Source organism: Schistocerca cancellata, chromosome 6 (genome assembly GCF_023864275.1).
Source record: "Schistocerca cancellata isolate TAMUIC-IGC-003103 chromosome 6, iqSchCanc2.1, whole genome shotgun sequence".
In the NCBI taxonomy this organism is placed as follows: domain Eukaryota; kingdom Metazoa; phylum Arthropoda; class Insecta; order Orthoptera; family Acrididae; genus Schistocerca; species Schistocerca cancellata.
This window is the reverse complement of record NC_064631.1, coordinates 346,972,796-346,996,669: the sequence shown is the minus strand read 5'-3', so window position 1 is coordinate 346,996,669 and position 23,874 is coordinate 346,972,796. Positions and strand designations below refer to the sequence as shown.

Here is a 23,874-nt window from a genome sequence, read left to right as displayed (position 1 = left end):
CCTCCAGTTCTACCTACATGTGTTATTATTCTTGTTTCATTTATATCGGTCATTCGTCAAATTTGTTCCCGGTAGATTCCGTTACTCTCTCTCCCCCCATCCCCTCCCCAGCCGCAGCTTCCCTCATCTGAATGATCCCTGGCAAATTTACGATTTTATGTTCACTTTATGTCATTGATATTACATGCTTTACTAAAATATTGTTAGTTTAGGTTAATGACCAATGCTGCAACCCTCATTGTACTATTTCTATGAAGTTTTGTATCTTCCAATTATTGTTTACTGTAATTTCTTTCACTTTAATGTTGTTTACATTGATGGCCAGTATTTTCCATGAAACATATATTGTACTACTTCTAGGTAATTATTTAAACCAGTGGTCTTTAACCCGCGGATGTGCACATGAAAGTGTAGCCATGTTTCTCTAATTCTACCTAGATATGTTATTGCGTTTCTTTTATTTGTATCTGTCATTTGTCAAAGTCCTTTCCAACAGATCCCGCTATCCCCTTCTCCATCCACTCTACACCTGCAGCTTTCCTTACCTGAATGTCTTGACTGACGTAAGATTGTATATTTACTATATGTCACTGCTATTGCGTGCTGTAATTCATACCATCCAGTGATGTCATTTTACACTAATGAGAAGTGTTGCCCATGAAGTCTACGTTGTAAAAGTGTAAAGAAAATGTAAATATATTTCCTGGCGTGGATAATATGCACAGGCTGTCAATGTATGTATATCTATTTTAATCATAAGTGTCTTGCAAATGGTTCAAATGGCTCTGAGCACTATGGGACTTAACATCTGTGGTCATCAGTCCCCTAGAACTTGGAACTACTTAAACCTAACTAACCTAAGGACATCACACACATCCATGCCCGAGGCAGAATTCGAGCCTGCGACCGTAGCGGTCACGCGGTTCCAGACTGAAGCGCCTAGAACCGCATGGACACACAGGCCGGCTAAGTGTCTTGCAATAGAAGCTTTATTCATCTTGCCGATCCACAGATTGGCCCCTCCCACGTTCACGTGGCCATCTCCTATTGGCTTCTCTTCCATGCGACATGAAATTGTTTTTTGCGTTTAAGACAGCTGTTACTTTATGGTTTTCGATTTGACGTGCATTGTTTTGTAATTATACACGGCCTCTAGGTAGTATCTTCGTCATTCTCTAAGGGACTTTATAATTATGATGAAGTCTTACGTACAGGGTTATTACAAATGATTGAAGCGATTTCACAGCTCTACAATAACTTTATTATTTGAGATATTTTCACAATGCTTTGCACACACATACAAAAACTCAAAAAGTTTTTTTAGGTATTCACAAATGTTCGATATGTGCCCCTTTAGTCATTCGGCAGACATCAAGCCGATAATCAAGTTTCTCCCACACTCGGCGCAGCATGTTCTCATCAATGAGTTCGAAAGCATCGTAGATGCGAGCTCGCAGTTCTGGCACTTTTTTTGGTAGAGGAGGTTTCAACACTGAATCTTTCACATAACCCCACAGAAAGAAATCGCATGGGGTTAAGTTGGGAGAGCGTGGAGGCCATGACCTGAATTGCTGATCATGATCTCCACCACGACCGATCCATCGGTTTTCCAATCTCCTGTTTAAGAAATCCCGAACATCATGATGGAAGTGTGGTGGAGCACCATCCTGTTGAAAGATGAAGTCGGCGCTGTCGGTCTCCAGTTGTGGCATGAGCCAATTTTCCAGCATGTCCAGATACACGTGTCCTGTAACGTTTTTTTCGCAGAAGAAAAAGGGGCCGTAAACTTTAAACCGTGAGATTGCACAAAACACGTTAACTTTTGGTGAATTGCGAATTTGCTGTACGAATGCGTGAGGATTCTCTACCGCCCAGATTCGCACATTGTGTCTGTTCACTTCACCATTAAGAAAAAAATGTTGCTTCATCACTGAAAACAAGTTTCACACTGAACGCATCCTCTTCCATGAGCTGTTGCAACCGCGCCGAAAATTCAAAGCGTTTGACTTTGTCATCGGGTGTCAGGGCTTGTAGCAATTGTAAAAGGTAAGGCTTCTGCTTTAGCCTTTTCCGTAAGATTTTCCAAACCGTCGGCTGTGGTACGTTTAGCTCCCTGCTTGCTTTATTCGTCGACTTCCGCGGGCTACACGTGAAACTTGCCCGCACGCGTTCAACCGTTTCTTCGCTCACTGCAGGCCGACCCGTTGATTTCCCCTTACAGAGGCATCCAGAAGCTTTAAACTGCGCATACTATCGCCGAATGGAGTTAGCAGTTGGTGGATCTTTGTTGAACTTCGTCCTGAAGTGTCGTTGCACTGTTATGACTGACTGATGTCAGTGCATTTCGAGCACGACATACGCTTTCTCGGCTCCTGTCGACATTTTGTCTCACTACGCTCTCGAGCGCTCTGGCGGCAGAAACCTGAAGTGCGGCTTCAGCCGAACAAAACTTTATGAGTTTTTCTACGTATCTGTAGTGTGTCGTGACCATATGTCAATGAATGGAGCTACAGTGAATTTATGAAATCGCTTCAATCACTTGTAATAGCCCTGTATTTATACTCACCCATTACTGCCATCACGTGGTGTACCTGTAGCCATCGTAATCATTCCATTTTGGATGGTCTAATGCATAAGAAATTTGACGTGTTTTCCTTAACCTTGGTATATTTTCATAATTGTACTTTGATTTATTTCCTATCTGTTCTTAGTGGTCAGCTACCTACTATTACGAGCTATGTATTATTTGTGGCTCTTTACGGATTTTTTTTTCAGATTAAACTGATGCTGTACAAATGGCAACGTATCATTAAAGAAAGTAGTCACCACACAACCTTTGACTTCCACGTATTTTTATAGCATCCATTATAGCACTGCCACAAAAGGGGCCCACAGCTCTTCAGTGACTTCACGTCACACCTCTTTAAATATAATTCATCCAAGAGATTATTGGTTCTAATCTGGCTGTGGCAGCAGGCTCTCAGAGTTTGGTTTGCTTCCCTGGAAAACCATGCTGCCGATAGGAACCCATGTCTGAACGCGTCGTTCACCGATACTACAGGGCGTCGAAGTTACAGGCCCAGTGTTCCCCATTAGACCACCCCTTCGGACAAAAACGCATTTGCACGCTGGCGTACCGCGAGTGTAACTTCTCGCCTTTGGCCTGACAGCGATCACATCGTTAGGAAGGCGTCGGCCGCGTCCACGACCATCACAACAACAATGTTTGCGGTACGTCAATGAACAAACTAGCGCTTTCCGACGATGGATTGGCTTATCAGCAGCCCAGCTGAAGCTCAAGGTTCTTTCCTCGTTGAATACACTGGTTTCGCCAGATCACTGAAATTAAGCAATGTCGAGTGTCGCCAGTACTTGGATGGGTAACAGCCTGGGTATTCATCGTACAGTTAGCTGCTGTCCATCTGGCGTATGCTCCCTGATCGCCAGTCTTTGCGTCGATGTCCTGAATTAAAATCAGAACCTCTCCGCAGTGTTCCATGAAGTTAGGGCATGCGACACTGTTGATGGCGATCCATCCGTCGGATAGGGACTTTAAGCTCGGCGGCCCTCTTGGTGCTTTCGACAGGAGTAGGCTGTGTGCCGGCATCGGGTGTCAATCTCTCTCTTCCCTCATCATTATCCAATACAAACATGACACCACGCTGCACACGCGCCCATTACAATCGCCTAAACTTGCCTGATGCGCATAAAACACACAACCTCCACACTTCGCGAAGATAAGGCGCCTGTGGGCACGAAAGATAGGAAAAACCTTTCCAATTACGCGGCTGAACCTTCCCTTCGGGGTCTCTGAGCCATCACTGCCGAACGACCTTACTTCAGCTCGCTGTATCGACAATCCATGACGTTTCGAGACGTGTATTTGCGCCCTCGATTCCTTCTTCAGTACACGCTGTACAACCCCTCGAAGTTCATGCGATTTCAGTCTTTCTCAGCGTATTCCACTCATGAATTCTTCACGAGTTATTAGCGGAGTGGTGGCGTCGTCTTGTCGCAACGTTTCAATGAGTTTCGTACCTTCTGGCGAAGATGATGGGTACGAAACTCATTGACACGTTGCGACAAGATGACGGCACCACTCGGCTGATAACACGAGAAGAATTCACCCTCGAAGTTTGTCTGCATCGCTTTCTTACACCTTGTACGTAATTATCGTTTCGTCTTCTTAGTCGTTTTATTCACACGCATATATACGTTCTGATACTACACTACTGGCCATTAAAATTGCTACATCACGAAGATGACGTGCTACAGACGCGAAATTTAACCGACAGGAAGAAGATGCTGTGATATGCAAATGATTAGCTTTTCAGAGCATTCACACAAGGTTGGCGCCGGTGGCGACACCTACAACGTGCTGACATCAGGAAAGTTTCCAACCGATTTCTCATACACAAACAGTTGACCGGCGTTGCCTGGTGAAACGTTGTTGTGATGCCTCGTGTACGGAGGGGAAATGCGTACCATCACGTTTCCAACTTTGATAAAGGTCGGATTGTAGCCTATCGCGATTGCGGTTTGTGGTATCGCGACATTGCTGCTCGCGTTGGTCGAGATCCAATGACTGTTAGCAGAATATGGAATCGGTGGGTTCAGGGGGTAATACGGAACGCCGTGCTGGATCCCAACGGCCTCGTATCACTAGCAATCGAGATGACAGGCATCTTATTCGCAAGGCTGTAACGGATCGTGCAGCCACGTCTCGATCCCTGAGTCAACAGATGGGGACGTTTGCAAGACATCAACCATCTGCACGAACAGTTCGACGACGTTTGCAGCAGCATGGTCTATCAGCTCGGAGACCATGGCTGCGGTTACCCTTGACGCTGCATCACAACATGACAGTCGCATCCGTGTTTGGCGACATCGCGGTGAACGCACATTGGAAGCGTGTATTCGTCTTCGCCATACTGGCGTATCATCCGGCGTGATGGTATGGGTTGCCATTGGTTACACGTCTCGGTCACCTCTTGTTCGCATTGACGGCACTTTTAACAGTGGACGTTACATTTCAGATGTGTTACGACCCGTGGCTCTACCCTTCATTCCATCCCTGCGAAACCCTACATTTCAGCAGGATAATGCACGATCGCATGTTTCAGGTTCTGTACGGGCCTTTATGGATACAGAAAATATTCGACTGCTGCCCTGGTCAGCACATTCTCCAGATCTCTCACCAATTGAAAAGGTCTGGTCAATGGTGGCCGAGCAACTGGCTCGTCACAATACGCCAGCCACTACTCTTGATGAACTGTGGTATCGTGTTGAAGCTCCATGGACAGCTGTACCTGTACACGCCATCGAAGCTCTGTTTGACTCAATACCCAGGCATATCAAGGCCGTTATTACGGCCAGAGGTGGTTGTTCTGGGTACTGATTTCTCAGGATCTATGCACCCAAATTGTGTGAAAATGTAATCACATGTCCGTTCTAATATAATATATTTGTCCAGTGAATACCCGTAAATCATCTGCATTGCTTCTTGGTGTGACAACTTTAATGGCCAGTAGTGTACATTTAGTTTTATAAATAAAGAATATTGGAAAGAAGCGCACGAATTCCGACGACCTCAAATCAAACCAAAAAGACGACCTAATTTTTGACCCAGACCAGAACCAATAACCTGCGGTTGTGCGTCCTGGAAATTTGCACCTTTTGGTCCCTAAGACTGGCATTAGAGACACTGATGACATATTTGTTCCTCGGAAACAGCTATTCTACTTTTAACACTACTCGGATTGGTAAAAACTGGACAGTCATTATATTTTTTCATTACAGTTTAGTCTAAGTTACACTACACGAGAAAAATTTAAAAAAAATTGTTACAAAGACAATCATGTATATGTGTCGTTGTATGTCTTTATTCTCTCTCCCATATGGTTTTTTTCTTTTTCTTAGTGCAACAACTCTTCCCTTTAGTTTCATGCAGCCGCGTTTTATATAAAAATGAAACGTTCGCTGACTTTTAACACGTTCCACAAAGATTGTTTGAAAGTCGGCAGGTGTTTGCTGTCATAGCAGATTTTAAATTCCTCCCGGAGCGAAAAGTTCTGCTGTTCACTTTAGCCGGTTCTACACGCAGGTAAAAACAGTAAACAAACCCACGTCTCCGATACCCGAAGACATGGACCGATGGACTGAGTTGTCAATGTTACCAAAACGACGAGACATGGCTCCCCAAACAGAGAGCCTCAGTTTCCCGTTGAACCATATCTCTTGATGCGCAGTTTTATTGATACTACCCTCTGTATCATAAGAATAGGGAGACTAACCTTGAACGTCCTCTTGACAAAGAGATCATGCGAAACGGAGCACAAGCTAGGACGGGGAAAGGATGGGTAAGAAAATCCGTCTGTGTCCTTTACAATCCCGGAATTTGCGTTGAGCGATTTAGGGAATCAAAACAGGTTGGCCTGACAGTGACTCGAAAGCTTCTCCTCATCAAGCCGCGTCCCGTGTCCTGATGCTTTGGCGTTCATGTGCCACTTCTAAAACTCAGCTGTTCCACAGTCTCGACCGCCACTTTGTCTGTGACGTATTTTCACCACAGCATGAAGGCGAGCGTCGGAAGCCGTTAGTAAGCAGGCAGCCGACTCTTGTTCCCAGTTGAGGCTCCGTATTTGCCTCTGCTGCACGGAAGCCGCAGGTGAGGACAGAATTGGCTGACGAACACGTGCCACGCCGATAGCGGTGCCTTTTATCCTCGAACGAAATGTAATGCAATCGCTTCATCGCTTGTCGTGCCGCACTGTTCCTCTGAGAGACAGCTGCGATTAGATAATAGTGTTTGTGTTGCTACGGCCACGCGATACCCAGTTCTTTACTTAGCTCACACGCTGAGCAGTGTCTAAAATTGTTTTGTAATTACAAATATTTCCACAGATTTCGAAAATGTAGGGTAACAACAATAACTGGTGAAACCATACAACTGACACTGTAGCTAAAGGTGTCTTCTACTAAGCCGAATGTGAAGGAAGACAGCAGGGATAACCCTTTTTGGTAGCAGTACGTCGAAGCGTAATACGATGGAGAGCCATTTTCAGATTGGAGCAAAGTAAGCTCTCTCCCAGTATTTGGAAAATACGTTATCTGTGATTTATTTGTTTTCGACTGTAACCTTCTTTGTAAGACACACTGAACTAGATTTAGGTTTGGTCACGTGCAGCAATAATGTACAACTTGTGGCTTGAACCTACTCCAGAAGTCTGTATTTTTGCTTAGCTTCAGTTTAATTTGTAGGAATAAGGCAACGAACCACATTTGCTACACGAAGTTCACTTTAAAGTTTCATTTTTATTTCAGTTCAAAACGCAACTATAATAGTCCGCCTACAGAAAGCAATAACGCATTGTAGGTAATCACTGTCTACTTTCATTCGCGTTAAGACAAGGTGAGATTGTTTTAGGTTGATGCGTAACTTCGTAGCATTTTTGTTTTGCATGTTGATGCTCCGGTTGCTAAGAGTTTATTTACCGGTTGTTATTTTTTATTTGTAGTTCACTGTTGCTATTTGAGTTTACATATTGTCATTTTGACATTTGAAGCTCGCGAATGGAGCTGTGGAAGCTAGAAAATGGAGTGACAAGTGGAGAAATAGGAACATTTCCGACATATTCTTCTGTTTGAGTTCAGTAGAGGGTAGACAGCAGCGGAGGCCGCCAGAAACGTTTGCGCCGTCCATGTTGTACAGTAGTACCATTGGACAGAGCACGGCAAGAAAATGGTTTTCTCGTTTGAAGGTGGATCGTTCTGACATTAGTGACTCTCCACGTTCAGGACGACCTTCGGTGACTGGTGAAGATCGTTTAAATGCATTAATCCACTGTGTTCCACGTCAGTGTATTCGAGAATTGGCAAATGTGATGAACTATGATCATTCCACGATCGTGCGGCATTTGCATACAATGGACACGGTTCAAAAATCGAGTGTATACTTACCGCATGCTCTAAGCCAAAATCACACAAATCAGGAGGAGGCAATATGTGCATCTCTGATTGCGTCATAAATTGGCCCATGAACAACACCAACCATTCCTATCTCGTATTGTCACTGGTGACGAAAAATCGTGTCTTTATACCTAACATAAAGGAAAGAAAGGAATGGCTGAGTCCAACCAAGAAGCAACTCCCCCCCCCCCCTCTCCACAAACCAAGAAGCAACTCACGTACAAAGATCTGCGCGCATCCACAAAACATAATGTTATGCATCTCGTGGAACAAAGACTGCGTGGAGTCCTATAAATTGCTTCCCCGAAGTGTAACGATCACTGCTAACATTTATTGTCAACAACTGAGAAGTCTTACAGACACACTCCATGAACAACGACAAGGAAGGCTGCTTGATGTGATGCTACTCCACGATAACGCCCGTTCGCATTCTGCTAGCTTGGCAAAAAACACTATATAGGAGTTGTGTTGGGAAGTCATTCCGCTCCCACCTTATTAGCATGGTCTTGCGCCCTCAAATTTTCACCTTTTCCGCTCTCTGAGGAACAGTCTTCAAGGAACTTCCATTCTGGATAAAAAATGCGTTCCGAACATGGCTCGGCCAGTTCTTCATCTCAAAACCACTTAATTTCTGCAGTCGCGAAATCGAAAAGTTATCCAACGTTGGCAGTCTGTTGTAAATAGCGAAAGAAAATATATCAATGATGACTAAACTCTCTGTTACGTGTATCTATTGTGTTTATTAAACTCGTGGTAAAACATTACTAACTCATGCACCAAGCCAGTAAATCGTCATATGCAAAATATTAGCAATCGATATTCTTTTAATCTCCACAACTCAATGAAATTTTGTGTCACTCTGAAGTTGAATTGACCCTCCACCGAATTTTGTAACAATAATGTCAGGTTAGCGAACCTGTCTACCGTTTAACTATTGCTGGTTAATAATCATCAATTTGGATGTCGAATCTCTTCCTTCTTTCCGTGTTTGCTGAGAGATATTCAACCTTATGGAAGACATTTTTTGTTTGCTTTAGTTTTCCCAAACATGTTTCAGCACTTTTTGTGCTGCCTTCAGCACATTTTTTTAAAATTTTTGTTCAATGTGAAAATTATTATAATGCGCCAATATTTGAATTTCATCTTAGTTCGTTATATGCACAAGAAGCGATAATTAGGTGTCAATCTTGCTGTGGCTTGCATATTTAGTTAGTGGTACCTGTCATTTAACTGATATACGAATATTGTATGTTTATGCTGTGGCGAGGATTAGACCTAGGATACTAGTCTGGAGGAGAAATATTTACACAGTTTTATACATACCTTACATAATACTAACAGGTTGTTTTTCTGCTGGTATCTTTACAGGTACCACAAATTTTTTACAGCCTGTCTTCTGCAAACAAATAAAAACTGTTTCTACTCGTATTTTTCTGTTTCTCGTCCCTTTCAGATCGAAAGTAGCCTCATTTGCATGTTATTTACGATTTTTCATTCTCTAGCCTTATTTCCCGTTATTTTCGACGTGTAAATACAACGTTTCAGTCGTCATATAGCGTCCTATTGCGGCTGTTTCCTGTTCGTTTATTTCATTGTTCAAGTAAAAATACAATATTCTGTGTATCAGTTAAGTGAAATGTGTCATTAACTACATACGTAGACCAACGCAACACACGAGATATAATTAATACTCCTTCATATGTATATAAATAGCTTTAAGCTGAAATTAAAATGTTGCCGTATTATAATAATTTTTAGACTGTACAATAAAAATTTCGACTGAAGATAGCACAAAAAGTACTGAAACATGTTTGGGAAAAGTGAAATAAACAAACAGTGTCTGCATTAGGTGGCATATCTCTTCAATTGCTGGTTAAATTTATTTAATTTGAGGTTCATCAATCTTCTCTTAGCTACTACAACTTCTCCCGTTACTATTACTGAGGTGCTAAGTACTCTCGGAAAACTGCCTAGCCGTCAAACAGCTCAAAGCCAATATTTTTAGTAAACACTCCCAAATTCTAAAAGATCCAGAGTGCTCCTCATGTCCTCCTTCGAGGTCCGCCAGCGGAGACTGCCCTTCAGTCGCACTGACTACACTACGTGCGCGCATTCGTTGTTCTCCAGTACACCGACCGTGTTACTCCTTTCCGCGTACTCTTACGCACATGGATTAATATGTTTCCCGAACCGAAATTACGTGAGCTGAATGAAATGAAATGAATGAATCGGTGCGGACGAAATTAATAAAGATGTATGACATGAAAAAATATCCGTGTAAACAGTCCAGATATGCTGACCGTGAAATGCAATTAAAAAAATATGTAGTGTCAACTGAAATTTTATGTCAGACCAAAACTTAAACCCGGTTGCCACTGATATAATTTCATGTCATTGCACGTCCCTAACTACAACGCCTTTGATCCATTCATTTCATTTCAGTGGTGAAACCTTAAAATCGTGCTTCACAGTTTTCATAAAAGAAACTTTGTTAAATAAAATTACTCACGCTGCTAAGAATTTTTATTATTATTCTGAAACTAATTTCAATCTCGAAGTCTAGCAGAACTTAAAAAACTTCATACTTAATATCACGTGTCCACCATTTCAAAAGCTGTTTACTAGCTTGTGCGGTTTTTTAAACAAAACGTAATTTCAGTTAATTTATTTCACATGGTACATATCACCAGAGACAGGCGAGCCAAGCTTCTACGTCATACTAACTCCTCTACTGGATCTACACTCCTGGAAAATGAAATAAGAACACCGTGAATTCATTGTCCCGGGAAGGGGAAACTTTATTGACACATTCCTGGGGTCAGATACATCACATGATCACACTGACAGAATCACAGGCACATAGACACAGGCAACAGAGCATGCACAATGTCGGCACTAGTACAGTGTATATCCACCTTTCGCAGCAATGCAGGCTGCTATTCTCCCATGGAGACGATCGTAGAGATGCTGGTTGTAGTCCTGTGGAACGGCTTACCATGCCATTTCCACCTGGCGCCTCAGTTGGACCAGCGTTCGTGCTGGACGTGCAGACCGCGTGAAACGACGCTTCATCCAGTCCCAAACATGCTCAATGGGGGACAGATTCGGAGATCTTGCTGGCCAGGGTAGTTGACTTACACCTTCTAGATCACGTTGGGTGGCACGGGATACATGCGGACGTGCATTGTCCTGTTGGAACAGCAAGTTCCCTTGCCGGTCTAGGAATGGTAGAACGATGGGTTCGATGACGGTTTGGATGTACCGTGCACTATTCAGTGTCCCCTCGACGATCACCAGTGGTGTACGGCCAGTGTAGGAGATCGCTCCCCACAACATGATGCAGGGTGTTGGCCCTGTGTGCCTCGGTCGTACGCAGTCCTGATTGTGGCGCTCACCTGCACGGCGCCAAACACGCATACGACCATCATTGGCACAAAGGCAGAAGCGACTCTCATCGCTGAAGACGACACGTCTCCATTCGTCCCTCCATTCACGCCTGTCGCGACACCACTGGAGGCGGGCTGCACAATGATGGGGCGTGAGCGGAAGACGGCCTAACGGTGTGCGGGACCGTAGCCCAGCTTCATGGAGACGGTTGCGAATGGTCCTCGCCGATACCCCAGGAGCAACAGTGTCCCTAATTTGCTGGGAAGTGGCGGTGCGGTCCCCTACGGCACTGCGTAGGATCCTACGGTCTTGGCGTGCATCCGTGCGTCGCTGCGGTCCGGTCCCAGGTCGACGGGCACGTGCACCTTCCGCCGACCACTGGCGACAACATCGATGTACTGTGGAGACCTCACGCCCCACGTGTTGAGCAATTCGGCGGTACGTCCACCCGGCCTCCCGCATGCCCACTATACGCCCTCGCTCAAAGTCCGTCAACTGCACATACGGTTCACGTCCACGCTGTCGCGGCATGCTACCAGTGTTAAAGACTGCGATGGAGCTCCGTATGCCACGGCAAACTGGCTGACACTGACGGCGGCGGTGCACAAATGCTGCGCAGCTAGCGCCATTCGACGGCCAACACCGCGGTTCCTGGTGTGTCCGCTGTGCCGTGCGTGTGATCATTGCTTGTACAGCCCTCTCGCATTGTCCGGAGCAAGTATGGTGGGTCTGACTCACCGGTGTCAATGTGTTCTTTTTTCCATTTCCAGGAGTGTAGTTAGCAGTGCCGAACCTCCAGTTGTTTGATCGGAAAAATACGACGGGCAGTTCTGAAGTCGTGCTCACACAGTCTAACGGTTAAGGCGACTACTAGCAACAATCAAAATAAATTCGTGTCCCATTACCGGTCTGGCACAAATTTTCATTTGCCATGACACATCCAGCACATTATATTAAGACAGGATTATTTTATAGAGAGTCTCGTACAAATAAACCTCGTATAATTTCAGAAAATTTGTCGATTTCAATAGAATTACATTGGTTTTAAACAGAACTTTGCAAAAAAGATGTACGTAATGACGTGTATTCACTTTGTAACATTTTTTAATATAATATATTCATAATTTCCGCCATCGTTTGTCTACTTGGTGCAACAGCCGCTAATAACGGACAAATCTCCGATTTCGATATTCATTTCTGTGGCCATGTTCCGTTCCTGCTGGCATAACGTCTGTTACCCGTAAGAATGGAAAACACTTAGCACCATTTGCCTGTGAATTATGTACCACGTGTTAAATGATTTTTGCATTTTTTTATGCGGAGTTGCGGAAGCAGCGTGGGACTGGCAGAATCTAAAATTGCGTTTAACGGCACGTGAACTGACCTCGCAAACCCAGCTGGGCCCGGGTCTCCGGCCTGTCCAAAAAACCAGCGCGCTGAGCATTAAACTGTACTAAGCACGTCACCTTGTCAAAATTAAAATGTTTGTCACAGTCAGCGAGACTAAGAATGTAGCTTACAACTGCAAAGCTAAATAAGTGGCTTTTTGAAAGTACTTCGCAGTTTTATGAGGGGCAGACAAATGAAAACGGAACACCCTCCTCAGCGGGACCATGGAATGGCTCCGTTCAAGAGTAATTACCACACGCGCTAGAACGTTCGTCCCACTGGGAGACGATACGATCAATTCCTGTTTCGTAGATCGCAGTCGACTGCTGACGGATCCACGACCGCACACACTCTTGCTCTTCATGGTCCGACTGAAAGCGACCTCCACGCAAGTCGCCAAAGATATAAAAATCGCACGGTGGAAGATCGGGGCTCTATGGAGGATGTTGCAGTGTTTCCCAACCAAATCGCTGAAGTGTAGTCGTCATTCGATTTGCAGTGTGGAGGCGGGCGTAATCGTACTGCAGGACGATTCTGTCCGACAGCATTTCGACAACCCGAAAACAAACTGCAAAACCAACAGTGGAAACATCGCACACCTACCCCCCCCTCCCCCCCCCCGCCAGAGAAATCCAAAACTGTTCGCAAAAGTGCCAAAATCAATGCCCAGCGCTATGAAAACACTTTGCAGAAACCGCCACAAAGTCAAAACGCCCAGGAACGCTGTCGGATGGAACCTCCCTGTTGCACGATAACGCCCGCCTCTCACTGCCATTCGAACGAAAGCTACACTTCAGCAGTTTGGTTGGGAAACACTGCAATATCCTCTGTATAGACCGGATCTTTCACTGTGTGACTTTCACATCTTTGGCGACCTGAAGAAACACGTGTGTGGTCATCGGTTTCAGTCGGACGAGGAAGTGCAAGAGTGGGTGCGGTTATGCATCAGTCACCGGCCGACCGCGTTCTACGAAACAGGAAATGGTCGTCTTTTCTCCCAGTGGGATTAATTTCTTAACGTGGTCGTGATTACTTTTGAATGGAACCATTCCATGGTCCCGTTGAGACGGCAGTTCAGTTTTTAATTCACTGTCCCTTACACATAACATGACATACACTTCAGTTTTCCGTTTTCATGTTCAAATAGAAACGTTGCGCTCTTTATTTGTAAAGAAAATAGGTTTCCTAAATCAGTCTGCAACCAATATGATTTGTTTGTTAATACAGCCACCTAGACTTTTGTCAGCAGATAATGTACACATAACACCTCTCATTCTTAAGCTACATTATTCTTAAATGGATATGTGATGATTGCTGTAACCGATAAGTCGTAGTAACTGAAAGTATGTTAAGTAATCTAGGCGGCTTTATTCGCAACAAAAAACGTTACGTACTTTAGGAACTTACGTTAGACCCACAGTGCAAGTCCAGTGCGAAAGTCATCCATAAATGAGACTACCGAGAAAGGTGGCAAAGTAGCTGAGAGACGGCTTTCGTGTTCGGCAGGAATGCCAGTCCAGCCACCCACGTTTTTAAAGTCGATTTCCTCCTCTAACTTTTTCGACTCCTAGCTTCTTCTTCATTTCTAATCGTCTTCATGCCGAAGGAACGCTAATATCGTCTCTTGCAACGATATTAATTCATTAGTAATAGTAATACACAGTTCGTCCATAAAGTTCCGAAAGTGATTTTATTCCTGATTGTAACAGCGACGTCAGCGAAGTAACTACTGTGACGGCTTGAACTAACAACGGTAAACAACAGGTATGCATCCTCTACAATGACTTGAAGAAGAGAAAATTGTATGCAAAACTTGTCCCGCACACCTTTACTCCCAAACAAAACGACAACCTTGGACGCCTGCTGCGACTCTATTGAAATGTAAACCGCGGACAGTTCTTTTCCGGAAATAATCAGTGCGGTTGATGATACGTGATATCATCAATATGAATACAACAAAAAGACGGACTGCATTAATTCACACGAAGGATCAACTTTTTGACGAGATAATCGATATTCAAACCGAAGTCTCGCGAGTTAAACAACATCCCAAAGAAGGACATTTCTGACTGTTTCACATTCTGTGCGTTGTATTAATTTTTTTTTTGGGGGGGGGGGGGGGGGGGAGGTAGGGTAGGTGATCATGTAGAACGCCGGAAGCGTTAAAACAACCATTTTAATGTTTCTCTATTATTATTAATTCAGTCTTTGGACTGATAAGGTGCAATTAATGTAAGGACAAAATACTACAGCTAGGTTATTATTTGCTTCTTTATTAATAGTTTCACTACATATTGTTTGACGACTGAGTTCAGCGTACGTCTGAACTTAAGATGTGTTCCCACTAGGGCGATAAATATCTGAAGATGCTCTCGGTTGGCCGAGCGAAACTAATTATAAAAAGAATTGGCCACCTGAGAGTAGGACTCGCGCACTCAGGGTTCTATACAAACTTAATTATCTGTATATATAATTCATCCATCCTGCGAATCGTGAATCTCAACGACTTTTCTCTGCTTTCAATACAGACATGGTCACGCGAATTCCAAGACGATATCGAAAACACTACAGAAGTTCCTCAGACTAACCCGGTCATACAAGAAGAAGCGAGCAGTGGACTTCAGTTTTTATATGTTGATTAGAATACTTAATAAAATATTTTTATTTACTTACTAAAACATGACTAAACTTTCATTTTATGGTTGCATGCAATAATATTCGTCTACTATGCTTTTGACGTATCATGAATGCAACGTTATGTTCTAATTGCAAAACGATATTTGTTATGTGATATAATTACAGTTTAACAATTTCCGTTTTTTTTTCCTTTACTTGTACTGTGGAGACATGCTTCTTGCCAAATTTCATGACTCTGCATCAACAGGAAGTACACTATAGATATTGATGAGTAAGCTTGCGAGTATCAAAATATGCGATCATAAATGGCCGTATATTTTGACTACATTGACTTACAAGTTTATACACTCCTGGAAATGGAAAAAAGAACACATTGACACCGGTGTGTCAGACCCACCATACTTGCTCCGGACACTGCGAGAGGGCTGTACAAGCAACGATCACACGCACGGCACAGCGGACACACCAGAAACCGCGGTGTTGGCCGTCGAATGGCGCTAGCTGCGCAGCATTTGTGCACCGCCGCCGTCAGTGTCAGCCAGTTTGCCGTGGCATACGGAGCTCCATCGCAGTCTTTAACACTGGTAGCATGCCGCGACAGCGTGGACGTGAACCGTATGTGCAGTTGACGGACTTTGAGCGAGGGCGTATAGTGGGCATGCGGGAGGCCGGGTGGACGTACCGCCGAATTGCTCAACACGTGGGGCGTGAGGTCTCCACAGTACATCGATGTTGTCGCCAGTGGTCGGCGGAAGGTGCACGTGCCCGTCGACCTGGGACCGGACCGCAGCGACGCACGGATGCACGCCAAGACCGTAGGATCCTACGCAGTGCCGTAGGGGACCGCACCGCCACTTCCCAGCAAATTAGGGACACTGTTGCTCCTGGGGTATCGGCGAGGACCATTCGCAACCGTCTCCATGAAGCTGGGCTACGGTCCCGCACACCGTTAGGCCGTCTTCCGCTCACGCCCCAACATCGTGCAGCCCACCTCCAGTGGTGTCGCGACAGGCGTGAATGGAGGGACGAATGGAGACGTGTCGTCTTCAGCGATGAGAGTCGCTTCTGCCTTGGTGCCAATGATGGTCGTATGCGTGTTTGGCGCCGTGCAGGTGAGCGCCACAATCAGGACTGCATACGACCGAGGCACACAGGGCCAACACCCTGCATCATGGTGTGGGGAGCGATCTCCTACACTGGCCGTACACCACTGGTGATCGTCGAGGGGACACTGAATAGTGCACGGTACATCCAAACCGTCATCGAACCCATCGTTCTACCATTCCTAGACCGGCAAGGGAACTTGCTGTTCCAACAGGACAATGCACGTCCGCATGTATCCCGTGCCACCCAACGTGCTCTAGAAGGTGTAAGTCAACTACCCTGGCCAGCAAGATCTCCGGATCTGTCCCCCATTGAGCATGTTTGGGACTGGATGAAGCGTCGTCTCACGCGGTCTGCACGTCCAGCACGAACGCTGGTCCAACTGAGGCGCCAGGTGGAAATGGCATGGCAAGCCGTTCCACAGGACTACATCCAGCATCTCTACGATCGTCTCCATGGGAGAATAGCAGCCTGCATTGCTGCGAAAGGTGGATATACACTGTACTAGTGCCGACATTGTGCATGCTCTGTTGCCTGTGTCTATGTGTCTGTGGTTCTGTCAGTGTGATCATGTGATGTATCTGACCCCAGGAATGTGTCAATAAAGTTTCCCCTTCCCGGGACAATGAATTCACGGTGTTCTTATTTCAATTTCCAGGAGTGTATGTTTTGCATCGCCAAGGGACCACAAACCTTAGTAAGTGGCATAAATTTGAATTTGATACGCCAACCTGTTCACGAGAAAAAGGGATCTGAAGAGACAGCCAGAGAAACACAGACGGACAAAAAATATTCTTTTCGCGTTATATAATTGCAAATTAACAATTTTCATATTTTTTCCATTACTTTTACTGTGAAACCTCGCATCTTTCCGAATTTTATGATTCCAGATCAACGGGAAGTATCCCATAAGTTTTGTTTTGTGTGTTTTCGAATATCAAAACATGTGACATAAGTGACCGTATCTTTTGATTGCATTGACTTAGAAGCTTAAAGGTTTACACCGCCAAAGGACATAGATGTTAGTATGTGACATAAATCTGAACTTGATACGTCAATTCGTTCCTGAGACAAAGGTTCCTAACAGTCGGACAGACAGACGGAGAACAAAGAGATCCTGTAATGGTTCCGTTTTTACAGGTTGAGGCACGGAACCCTAAAATGAAAATAATACGCAACATGTGGCGTTTTGTGTTTACATTAGTCCCTGACGATTGCTGTGACCCCTGCAGTCGATGTCTGCGTTCGCTAAGCAACAGAACCACTTAACTTACAAGTTTACAAGTTTCCGGGTTACTTCACATCTATCGACGGGAAGACCCCCCTCCCCCCTCCCCCCCTCCCTTGCTCATGAGCAGGCGACTGCGAAGTTGTTCCGTAGCAATATGTTTACAGTGTGAGTGTCAGCTGCTATTCGGTTGCTGTGTGTACTGCCGCTCGGTGAAGCTGCATCCAGAAAACAAGTTGTTACGCGGCGAGGATCACGCGCAGATTGCCTGGTAGCTGGAGTGACGTAACGTGGCGCGGCTGGATGCGGCGTGAAGGCGCGGGTCGCCGACCTCTGTTGCGGATGCCGGCGGTAGCTGTGCGCGCCAAAACCTCCAGAACAGGTGCCGTCTAGAGAGACGGCTGGGACGGAGACTGAACAACTCTCAGGGGCGTTTCTATGCGGCATTCCACAGCCAATAGGCAGCGACGTTCGTTATGCCAGACGTATACGCACGACATAATCACTACCCAGAGCAGTTATATTTATTTATTTATTTATTTATTGAATCATCAGTCTTCTGACTGGTTTTATGCTGCTCGCCACGAATTTCTCTCTTGTGCTAATATGTTCATCTCAGAGTAACTCTTTGACCTTACGTCCTCATTTATTTTCTGGATGTATTTCAGTCTCTTGTCTTCCCCTACAACTTCTTCTGTGACTGTGATTCTCTGATGTCTTAAGACATGTCCTATCATCCTGTCCCTCCTACTTGTCTGTGTTTTCCATATGTTCCTTTCTTCACATCACCGATTCTGCGTAGCCGCGCGGGATTAGCCGAGCGGTCTATGGCGCTGCAGTTATGGACTGTGCGGCTGATGCCGGCAGAGGTTCGAGTCCTCCATCGGGCATTGGCGTGTGTGTTGTTCTTAGCGTAAGTTAGTTTAAATAGTGTGCAAGTCTAGGGACCGATGACCTCAGCAGTTTGGTCCCTTAGGAATTCAAACACATTTGAACTTCGTCATTCCTTATCTTATCAACCCACTTGATTTCCAACATTTTTCTGTAGCAGCACGTCTCAAATGTCTCGATAATCTTCCGTTCCGCTTTTCCCACTCTGCATGATTCCCTAGGATACAAAGCCTCTCTTCAAATGTACATTCCCAAAAATTTATTCCTCAAATTACGGCAAATATTTGATCCTATTAGACTTCGTCGCCTGGAATGACTTTTTGCTAGGGCTAATATAGTTTTTATGTCCTACTTTTGTGGAATTTGAAACTTTCGTCTTGCAGATTGTTACACGAAATTTCGGGCGAACTGCCGCATATCTGCAACTTGCTGCCGCGACATTTCAGCGCAGAATCTTCAACCAGCACATGCGCAACGCCAGTTGGTTGAAGCACGCATATAACGGCGGGGTCTTAAATACGGGAGCTCAGTGGATTTTCGTCAGTATTCACCTGAAGGTGGCCAGAATACTCCGCGCTGAAGTATCTTGACAGCAAGTTACAGACATCCTGTAATTTGCCCGAAACTACGTGGAACATTATGTGCGCCGCGAAAGTTTTAAATTTCACATCAAGCAACTCAGCGGGGAGGAACTGATGCAGTGTATTCGAACATTCGATAAGTTCCGTTAAAGAAGAGTAAGGTTACTGAGCTCAGTGACATTTTTACTAAGCTGTAAAGACAGCGTTATTCCAAAGTTTATTAAAATTGTGAATTTTATTCATACTGCCGCTGCAAGTAACATAAAACGCAATGAGAGCATGGCACTGGGAGATAAATTATTGGTTTTATTCGGCCTGAATTGTATTCTGTACATGTATTACCTGCATTTAGAATTAGAAGTGCCAGCAGAACTATCTTCGTTGTCCTGGGGCTGGGTGGATGGTGCGACATGGGCCAAAGCGAACTGGATCCACAATGAGGCTACGACGAGGCAGACCGCAAAGACTGACTAACTTTTGATACAGGTGTCACAGAAATTCCCTACTTCCGTCAACTTGACGGGGTGGTCTGTAGGCGACGCGACCGTTTCTGTGTTGTCAGGAGAGATTAATTTTGCTCCTACACGTGTTTGAACACCACTAGTGAACTTAGTCAGTTCCATCGAATGCACTTTCATAAAGTTCCGGAAAAGAGCGTAACTTTTGAGTTGATTTTATTGCTAAAGAAATTGTTTCCGATGCTGTCTATATTAACAGGAGGATACAAATCAAGGTCGCTTGTAGTATCTGTCGCAAATATAGGGTGATTCTAAAAGGACTTTACAACTGTACTTACATGAAAAAATTTATTAAGAAGGCTTATCAGACAGTAGAGGTGTCATCTTGTTTCAAAATACTGTAAGTTTCACTCCATACATTTACTTACACTTCAATTTCCACTTTAACTTTCCCTTTGTCTGAATGTGCCTGCCACTAGTCGTACAGAAAAAGTCCCATCTGACGTCGATTTCTTGTCACACTTTATTCAACATATCTGGCGTCACTTCTGCAATTTCAGTCTGTATAGTTTCAGATGCAATCTTTTCCGTAACACTCTCCAAGCAGTTGATTAAGAAACTGCAAGCTCTCGTGACGCACGATGGGTTGATTTCCTGGGACTACGAACGGAACTCACTCTCACTCGCTCGACGACATCCTCAGGAACTAGTGGGTGATCTGGAGATATGTAATGACGAAAGCTACAACCAGTTTGAAAGGAATTCTGATGCCAGGAGTAAATTGTAGGCCTGCTTGGAGGTTCATTATGGTACTCGGTACAAAATTTTTGAATCCTTGTTGCTGACTTTGTTTCTTCTACCCAAACACGCAAAGAGTACGTTCGGGACCTGTGAAATCTGCCATTCTGATTTTCAACTTTCTGTCGTTTCCTGGTGGCCAAATTCGATACTACAACAAGAAGTGAATGAAACTTTAGCTACAAGATGGCACCTTACACACACGATTTTCAATTTTCTGCCATTCCTAGTGGCGGAAGTCGGTACCACAACAATAAGTTAATAGTATTTCATTATAAGATGGCATCTTTACGATATATCTAAGTCGCATCGCAGGTTCGAATCCTGCTTCGGTCACAGATGTGTGTAATGTCCTTAGGTTAGTTAGGTTTACGTAGTTCTAAGTCTAGGGGACTGATGATTTCAGATGTTAAGTCCCATAGTGCTTAGAGCCATTTTTTTTTAAGTCGCGTCAATAAAATTTTATATGTAAGTGAAGTTTTAAAGTCCTTTTAGAATCATCCTGTACATAAATCCTACCTTTGCTAGGTAGGAGGAACGAGAACAAAAAATGCACCACTATTCAACAAGGTCTGATCCAAAGAGCTAACTCGCATCACACACTTGCCGGGAAATTGTATATGCAACGCTCTTAAGTAGTCACAATGGAATATCGTTCACTTAAAATTATGTGATAGCACATTGCAGGAACGGAGTTTAATATGCGTGAAAATGCAATTGGATTTACGTAACATAGCAGTGAAAAGAGAAAGGAAAACGTTGCATGGATTACTTATGGTTTATTTAAGTAATATGGAAAAAATAAAATGTTACATCTATCAGGTATATAACCACGTGTTAAGTATATGAAGCTTTAGTACGCTTAACTGCAGCGGGAAGAGACAATGGATGACTTGGATCTATTGACACACTGTATCTAGTATAAACATCACGAAATATTCTCACAATACAGGTTTCAGAAGTATAAAGAAGTGTGCATGTTCACTTTAAATATCGGTTTCCAAGGAAGAATTCGTAATACACTACTAATCTACTACTAATTACATGAATGAGTTAATTGTATGACTCGTAGTATAAAGTGCGTGTGCAACTCAGAAAAGTTTAAATTAAGCACAGTAAAAATATTCGACGAAGACGTCGTTAAGAATCATACACCACGTAAGTTTTCGCCAAATTGTATATTGATTAACTTTAAGACCGCTACTTATATGACTCCTCTAATTACAAGCCTTTCTTATAGCTTTACTGAATTTTAAACAGAGTGCCACAAAACATTAACAGACACGAAGTGAGGTCCCAGCATTGAAACTTGTAAGAGCCACCTGACGAAAGATGTTTTAAAAATATGAAACTGCCAATGGTTAAATGTGAATAAACTTTTTAGACCGTAGTTGTGGCTGATTGCTGTGTTGTTGTTGTGGTCTTCAGTCCAGAGACTGGTTTGATGCAGCTCTCCATGCTACTCTATCCTGTGCAAGCTTCTTCATCTCCCAGTACTTACTGCAACCTACATCCTTCTGAATCTGCTTAGTGTATCCATCTCTTGGTCTCCCTCTACGATTTTTACCCTCCAAGCTGCGCTCCAATGCTAAATTTGTGATCACATGATGCCTCCGAACATGTCCTACCAACCAGTCCCTTCTTCTTATCAAGTTGTGCCACAAACTCCTCTTCTCCCCAATCCTATTCAATACCTCCTCATTAGTTATGTGATCTACCCATCTAATCTTCAGCATTCTTGTGTAGCACCACATTTCGAAAGCTTCTATTCTCTTCTTGTCAAACTGTTTGTCGTCCATGTTTCACTTCCATACATGGCTACACTCCATACAAATATTTTCAGAAAAGACTTCCTGACACTTAAATCTATACTCGATGTTAACAAATTTTTCTTCTAGAAACGCTTTCCTTGCCATTGCCAGTCTACTTTTTATGTCTTCTCTACTTCGACAATCATCAGTTATTTTGCTCCCAAAATAGCAAAACTCCTTTACTGCTTTATGTGTCTGATCTCCTAAACTAATTCCCTCAGCATCACCCGCATTATTCGACTACATTCCATTATCTTCGTTTTGCTTTTGTTGATGTCCATCTTGTCTCTTCCTTTCAAGACACTGTCCATTCCGTTCAACTGCTCTTCCAAGTCTCTGGTTGCCGTATTTAAGTTGCAATCTTCTTCCGTTTTCTTTTTTTTTCGCATCAGGGCAGGGTCGGCACGGTTATTAATGGATTTGTCACGGTTTAGTTAGGGGGTGGCCGGATGCCCTTTCTGTTGCCACCCCGTTACCTCCCGGAACGGCATGTGTGTACCTCAACTGTCTGCGTGTAGAGTTAAATGTGAAAGCGAACGAAAGATTTCTAAATGTTTGCGAATCACGCAATTGAAGCGGTACTTGGATACCAGCCCGGTATTCAGCTAGTGCGCTGTGGGAAACCGCCTAAAAACCACATCCAGGCTGGCTGGCATATCGTTAGCGGCACGGGTAGAGGGCAGGCTGGCGCCCGCTTACCTGTAGCGCAGCCGGCGCGCCTGGTGCTGCTGCTGGTGCGTCTTGCGCTGCAGGCCGGAGGACATGGAGCGCTGGCCCGCCGCCGCTGCGCCCGCGGCCAGCCGCCTCACGCATGAGCTCGTGGTCGCCAGCATGTCGTCGCGGCTCTGACTGACCCTCGGCAGAGGCTGCGGCTGCGGCGCGCTGCTCTGCTCCTCTGCCCCTCGCGGGCGTTGATAAGGCCGCGCCGCGTCACCCGCCGGTCACCCGCGTCGCGCGTCCCGCCGGTGCCCGCCTCCGACGCCGCCACCGTCGCCGTCTGTTTGCTCTCCAATAAAGAAACACTTAGCGCCGGCGAAATAAAATGTGCAACAACATCCATGTACTGTCACCGACTTGGATGAATTGCGGTGCAAAACGACGAGCTGTCCCCTGGACCGAAACTTATTTTTCTGTGTCCACTGAAGGTGCGTCAGCAGGTGTGCTTCTCGACTCGCACGTATTCTTGTCAACAGCCGCATCTCTATAATCTACTTAGAAGCTTTCGACAATGTTGACTGCAATACACTCGTGAGAACTCTGAAGCTAGCGGGGATAAAAATACGTGGAGCGAAAGCTTAGCTACAACTTGTACATAGACCAGACTGCAGTCTTGAACAGTCGAAGGGGGAGAAGGGAGTGAGACAGAGAACTGCGGTAGGAAAGGCGGTTTATTCGTAGAATTTTAGAAGAGTAAAAGTATCAGATAAATTATATAATGGTAAGACAGAGATTTAGGTAAAAAGACGAGGGCTAGTGGAAACCCTTGGGTAACAGAAGAAATATTGAATTTAATTGATGAAAGGAGAAAATATAAAAATGCAGTAAATGAAGCAGGCAAAAAGGAATACAAACGTCTCAAAAATGATATCGACAGGAAGTGCAAAATGGCTAAGCAGGGAAGG

General features: G+C 44.6%; 1 protein-coding gene across 1 annotated transcript in view; it reads right to left on the bottom strand.

Annotated features, from left to right (window-relative positions):
• LOC126191163 (farnesyl pyrophosphate synthase-like) overlaps nucleotides 1–23,124 on the bottom strand; it is a 266,033-nt gene extending 242,909 nt beyond the window's left edge. Inside the window, exon 1 of the mRNA XM_049931935.1 lies at nucleotides 22,952–23,124. Coding sequence (XP_049787892.1) covers nucleotides 22,952–23,085 — 134 coding nt within the window. The 5' untranslated portion in view covers nucleotides 23,086–23,124. The remainder of the gene's footprint in view (nucleotides 1–22,951) is intronic.
• Nucleotides 23,125–23,874: the final 750 nt, after the last annotated feature.